At 39.8% G+C, this 6,783-nt stretch overlaps 1 protein-coding gene across 1 annotated transcript in view; it reads right to left on the bottom strand.

The window, feature by feature from the left end:
• Positions 1-468: 468 nt before the first annotated feature.
• Positions 469-6,783, bottom strand: part of LOC138048801 (tubulin beta-4B chain-like) — an 11,098-nt gene continuing 4,783 nt past the window's right edge. Inside the window, exons 3-4 of the mRNA XM_068894923.1 lie at positions 6,762-6,783; positions 469-664 (exon numbers count right to left, since the gene is read on the bottom strand). The exon at positions 6,762-6,783 is cut by the window's right edge and continues 89 nt beyond it. Of these exons, the coding sequence (XP_068751024.1) occupies positions 639-664; positions 6,762-6,783 (48 nt within the window). The 3' untranslated portion in view covers positions 469-638. The remainder of the gene's footprint in view (positions 665-6,761) is intronic.

The raw sequence follows: 6,783 nt of genomic DNA, 5'->3' as shown, positions 1-6,783 counted from the left end.
ACAGAGACATGTTTCCTTTAAAATACTCTTTCTTGTTAAATAAATTTTCAAGGCTACAATTGATTTCCCTTAGTAACATTTAGATTCTTTTCATAAGTTGGCTAATGCTTTTTTAGAATATGGACTTCAGTCACCTCAAAAAACTTTTCCACTTTATTTATTTTCCAAAATTGAAAATTCACTTTTTTATTTGCTTTGAAAGCACTCGCACTTTGATCCATAGCCGAGCAATGATTAGGGGAATGGGTGCAATACCAGGCTGACGTCACAGACTGCTTTGCATTGGAAGAGTTTTTTTGAAAACAGAGATGCGAAATAATTTGTGATGCCAACCCCGTATCGAACCCATTCCCCTTCATTGCTCGCCTATGGATCAAAGTGTGACCACTTTTACAGTCTTTCAAAGCGTATAAAAAAGTGAATTCGATCAAAAGGATCTAAAGACAACACATTGGAGAATACATGAGGTGGAAAAGGTTGTTGAGATGATAGGCACTTTAAGCCAAACAGCTTGGTAAATGGAAAAATTGACACAATTTATATTCTCACCTGGTCTTGAAAACTTGTAACCATCTTCAAGAATCTCGAGCGAGAACAATCTTCCAAGAATGGTCGTCAGGCAATGCTGATCCCAAGCATCAGTAACTCGTCCTCCATATCCGATCTGTTAAAAAAAAAATTAAACATGTGAAAACTCCCAAGTTCCAGTTCTGAACCATGCAAGGAATTTTTAAGTTATGGTTAAATATTTCTCTCTTGTTGTTCCAAATATGGTACTTAGCAACTTGAATATTCAGAAGCTTGTTTCCCAGCACACAAGGGGCCGTTACACGTTTCAACCCTCATGGGTTTCTTAGTGTACCTAAACTCAAATATTTTTCGCCTACAATATTAATCTCCCTTCCACAAGCAAACTTGCTTTACCTCAAATTTTCGCTTCTTAACTGCCAGGCAAGATTCGCAAATTAAAATACAATAAAAAACGTTCTCTGGCTAAAAATTTTGAAAAAGAATATAAGCTTTCGGCTGTCGATCTACAGCCTTCCACGGATAAAACGTTGAATGTAAATTAGTGAAATATATACGGAAAAGGCGAGATAAAAATGATAAAAAGAACAGAGTAAAGGTATGAAAAATGGTGGCTATTGTTTAAAAAGAATTTTATACTGATTAGGAATCGGCTTAAAGTTATTGTCAGCATGCTTGGTAGAAGAGGTGTGCCAGGCCTCTAGAGTTTTCCTAACACGAAAAGAGCCTTTGTTGATAACTCGAGAATGACTGAAATCAATGCGATGACCGAAAGACCACGCATGTTTCGCAATGTTTGACCCATTGGCTGTAGATCGACAGCCGAAAGCTTATATTCTTTTTCAAAATCTTTAGCCAGAGAACGTTTTTTATTGTATTTTAATATGCCTAATCCTGGCTGCGCTTCAATTTTTAATCATAAAATTCGCAAAGTTATCAAAACTATAAAGTGGTAATTTGGACCCACAACAGTGTTGCGAGAGGCATGGGTCTATTCTCGATTTTACGTCACAAACTGCTTTGCAATGCAAAATTTCTTTAAAAACAGGAATCTAATCTGATCTGAAGTTTTTATCACTCCACCTCAGAACAAAGGCTACTGACAAAGTCCCTCCAGTCCCTTCTGTCCCTGGACAGGTGTTCGAGCTGATGCCAAGAGAGACCTGTCCACTGGATGGTATGGTCTGTCTCTCCTCCAGCTGTTGCGCAGTCTCCTTCTCCTTGTACTTCCCTGTGGGTTCCAACCAAGGACTTGTGGAGCAATGCAGTCATTCGGTCTCCTAAGTGTATGGCCAATCCAGGCCCATTTCTACGCATCATCTGTTACTTCAAAGGTGCTTGACCTGTGGTTTCCCACAGGTTAAAATTGCTGATAGTGACAGGCCAATAAATACCGAGGATTCTGTGCAGACATCTATTTACTAAAGTCTGTAATTTTGACACGGTCTTCTCAGTCACTCGCCATGTTTCAGACCCATAGAGCAAGACAGACTTAACATCAGAATTGAAAATTAAAAATTAGATTTTTCAAAAACAGGAATGCAAAGAATGAACAATGCCTCTTAGATCACAGGACAGCAATGCAAAGCAGTTTTTGTCGTAAAATCGAGAATGAACCCATGCCTTTCACATCACAGTCGTGAGTCCAAATTACTGCTAGTTCGGCCAAGTTTACGTGGCTTAAACAGCACAGAAAAAGCAAAATTCTGAGCAACGGTGATGATATAATTATGTTTGCTTTCGATGGGGACATTTACATTAGGAATGAGAAATATCAAAGTTTAGGTGCACTGTACGACAGCTCAAACCAGTTTCAACAATTTTAAAGTGCTACTGTGGTAAAAAAAATCACTGCCTTTTTTCCTTCGGATTTTGAAAGTGTGAATGCTTATTAAACACTTGACTGGCAAAAGTTTGAGCTTTGATTTTATGCAAAGGTTGTTTACTTTAAGCACATTTTTGGACTTCATGGTCCGCCATTACTCATGTTCCAAACTGACTGATTGGACTAAAATTTCAACGTGTAAATGCAGCTTATTATAAACCGTATGCAAACCACAAGTTTAAAAGTCTGAAAGCCTGAAAGTCCCCTGCTGCATATTAATTCAGCCGTATACACACGCATTGCATTCAACCATTGTGTCTTTGATGTCCTTTTCTCCTTGATCCAGCTCTCTCAAGACTTTAAAGTTAGTAATGGCCATCCATAAAATAGGAAAATTCCAGTTAAAATAAACAGTCAGGTGTCTTTTTTAAATCAAAGCTTAAAACATGGGTCACTTACTGTTTAGTTAACATAGTTTTGAAATCAAAAGAAAAATAAAAAATATTTTTTTGGTCGTAGTAGCACTTTAAAGGAAAGGTCTTATTAGAAAGAATGACCCTTAAACACAGTTCCACTAATTGGAATTGTTATCGTATTATATGAAACACCAATGGGCCATTTGCTGTTTGTCTTGGTTTCGAAGTGAGTCTTGGTGCTCAACTACCGCAAGGGAAATGAGTTTGATTTGCATAAGAATATGCAACTCATTTCCATTTGAATGGTTGTGCACCAGGACTCGCTTATTTTGTCTTCAAACGCTTCCATCAAAAACAAACTTTGTGACTCCCAGTTCTGTTGCTGGGAAGTGCTTACCAGGAAAGGTTAAATCCTCTAGGAAGTTAATAAGATTTACTTGAGGGGGTTGAGAGCCACCTTAAAATTTTCAACTGTGAAGGTAGCCATAAATCCGCTCCAAAATAATTTTTAAACTTTGCAGCAGTAAAAATTGGGAGTCACCAAATTTATTTTTTAGATCTAAGCGCTTACAACAAGAAATAGGGTGTATTTGGATGGCTTGTTTGTTGCCATGGTAACCTATGACGTCATGTCTCTAACGTATCTTGTTAAGCTGTTATTGGTGTTTTATGTGGTACCATACCATTACGTGGAACAGTTGGCGCTGAAAGTGGTTTGAGCATCGTTAAAGGTACGGGACTGAACAGATAAACAAATCTCTGATAATTATATTTCGGGGCGCAGAAACCAACTACATGACCGATTCCACTTCCTTCGTTCAGCTTGGCACTTGGCTCAACTTGACTAGGCTTAGAATCTTTTCCAGGCAAAGATTGGGCACCTTCAATGCACATGCCCTTTCTTGGTTTGGTTTATCACACTGTCAACATGTCCATCAAAGTACCCCAAGATAAACTGGAGTTTATCACCCTTATTGTCCATAGCTGCAGTGGCTCAACACTCCCATTGCAACAAAAAAACTGAGCTACTGTCCCTGATTGGTAAATTGGCCTTGTGATAGCTTGTGCGTGTATCAGTCCATGTCAGAAAGTTATGTACCATATGTTGAGTGAACTTTACACACTCACTCATAAGCACCACCCCTCCAATCCCAGGCACGGATTGCTCGCCTCCTTGATTGCTTGAGTGGTGGAGTTTCTTCGTAGCCTCATACAACAGAGTGTCCTCGATCCATTCTGAGCCCCTGCTCAATAACAACTTGTGCTTTTGCACAGACGCTTTGCCCCATTGCATTCGTGGTTTTCATGATGGGTGTTTTTTCCATGCCGTTTACCCCCAATTCATCACAAATCATTCACATCAATGCACTCGAGATTCTCGTTGTCACCATTAGCATCAAACTATCAAAAGCATCGCTTTTTTCTCACCAGCACATCTTAGTACTGATAGCAACAACAAGGAACTTGTAATCAATTCCAGAAAATCATGTGTCTTTCTTACAAGCATGCCTGTATGAGCTATGGCTTTATGCGGTTAGTTATGATTTTGACATCCACGCCGGTCACATCGCAGGATCTTAGAACATTATCCTGGATTGTGTGAGCCGTTGGGATTTAGACACTTTAACAACAGCAGAACATAACTTAAACCTAACTTTAACAACAGAGGAAACCTAAAAGTGATTTAGATTGGGGGGATGATACCCAAGTGAAGAAACGTAAAATTTGTCCTAAATGGCTGCAGGAATTTCAATGGTTAAAATATGATTTGACTGAAAAACAAATAAAGTGCAAAGTTTGTCTTGATGCGTATGGCTATAAACCTAAACCATCACAAAGTTTTGTGCATGGAGGAAATAATTTCCAGTGCTCGAGTCAAACACGACATCAGTCTGGTAATGACCACATCATGGCCATGAATATCATCAAACAAAGAAGACTTTGCAAGACTGTTGCGTGCCATGTTCAAGAAGGCAAGCACGTCATTGAAGGCTCAAGTAAGACTCAAGTTTTTCTAACAATTCCTTTCACTTCTGTGCCTTGCAAAAGAGTATTTGGCACAAAAACGAATTCATTAAAATGTCCCCTAGTGCAGTTGAATGTAAGATGTACATTTCCTATGTATCCAGAGTAAACACATGTTGCAGAAACTGTTGGTATTAAGAAACACGAGGGGCACACTTTATTCCAAAAATTGATTTATTAATTGTGTTACACATGTCTCGGGTTTTGCCTCTCTGTTGACAACAATAAATTTTAGTAATAGGCAGGAGACATCTGAAAAGAAAAAAGGACCCTCAACTATCAAAACTGGTGGGAAATCTGGCGTAGTTCCACTTTACACGGTTTACCTTCCGCTTGTTGAGCAATCTGCAAATGCTTTAGGATGGACTTTTGTCACTCAACTTTTCTGTTTGCTTGTGGCCAATTTGCAGTTATTCTGTGATGTGTGATGCCATTCTGCGCACAGTACTGCTTAAATTATTTACATACAAATTAGAGACCATTTTCTGACTTAATAGTCATGGGGTATCCATGGTGACAGAAAATACTTTCTAACTGCTCAATCAATACCTCCGTCCTTGTGGACTGCATCACACTAACTTCGTAAAAGTAGCTATAATGGTGAACAGTTACCAAAGAGGAGAGCCCTGATGGTAGTGGTCTCATTATGTTCAGATCACAGGCGAATTGTATTGCCATGGTTCATCTGGGAGATCACTGGACCTCAATGGTTCTGGTGGGTGAGGTTTTACTACCAGTTGACAACCATGACACACCCTGCAGCGATGCTCTGCAGACATGTCAACTCCAGGCCACTGTACTTTGGTCCTTGGGTTCTGTTTAGTTCCAACTACTTCTAGATGTCCTTCATCTGCCAGTGCTAGAACTCTTGGTTGCAGCTTGTTGGGAATGACAATACCAGTGTCTCTGAGGACTAGCTGTCCGCTAACACAAAGCTCACCTGATACAAGTTGATATGGTTTGCAGGTGCTAACGTCAACCATCTGTACTGCCCTTCTGACTTCCATAACCTCCTCTATCTCTCGAGTGGACAATGCCTTAGCGCTACGAATCTTATGTAATCCTCAGTGTAATGCTCATGGGTAGCGCATTCCTCACGTTTGCCCAGTAATTGAGACAATGGATCAGCGATGTTTCTATGACCAGGTATGTACACAGCTCGAAAGTTGTCAGGTTGCAGACGTAATACCCAGCACCCTATCCTGGCACATGGTTTGTATAACGGACCACAGATTGTCTCCAGTGGCTTGTGGTGGGTCTCGAGGTCAAATCTGACCCCATATAGATATGCCTGAAGCCTTTCACAGCACCACACTATCGCTAGAGCTTCTTTTTCCATCTGGGAGTATCTTTGTTCACATTCAGTAAGGGTACGGCTGGCAAAGTAAACTGGTGTCCACTGCTCTTCTTGCCTCTGCAGTAATACACAACCTAAGCCAACGGCGCTTGCATCTGCTATGATCTTTGTGGGTGCCTGTTTATCAAAGTAGGCCATTGTGCCTGTCACTGCCATTTTTGTTCCACTTACCCATAAAATGGAGCACTGACAGAGAGAAAGGGTAAAGGGTGCACTGTCGCTTTTCACTGAAACCAGCTTCTAGCTGAAAGAACTTCCGACGTTTAAAAAAGTGACTTTACCTTTACTTTACGTTTATCTCCGTAAAAACGAAGAATTTCTAACTTCTATTCCGTGTATTCCTATTCCGGAATATGGTCAACCGAACGCACCCTTACAGGAAGTTCAATTCAATCTAGCTTGTAAAGAACGGTTGACGACAAGGTTCAATATCTCTAAAACATCAATTTTATACTCAAAGTCACAAAAGGAATGACCAACGTACAAAGTAGTTATGCTTTTGTTTAGCTCAAGTCGTAATTAAGGAAAACAGAAGTCAAAGTTGGTAATTGAAAACGACACATTTCAAGCTTGCAGTATGGTTTTCAAAATGGAAATAGTTTTGTCTTACCAAACACAAAGTTATCTGGGTG

This window comes from Montipora capricornis, chromosome 5, assembly GCF_036669925.1.
Source record: "Montipora capricornis isolate CH-2021 chromosome 5, ASM3666992v2, whole genome shotgun sequence".
Classification (NCBI taxonomy): domain Eukaryota; kingdom Metazoa; phylum Cnidaria; class Anthozoa; order Scleractinia; family Acroporidae; genus Montipora; species Montipora capricornis.
This window is presented reverse-complemented; position numbering and strand designations above follow the sequence as displayed.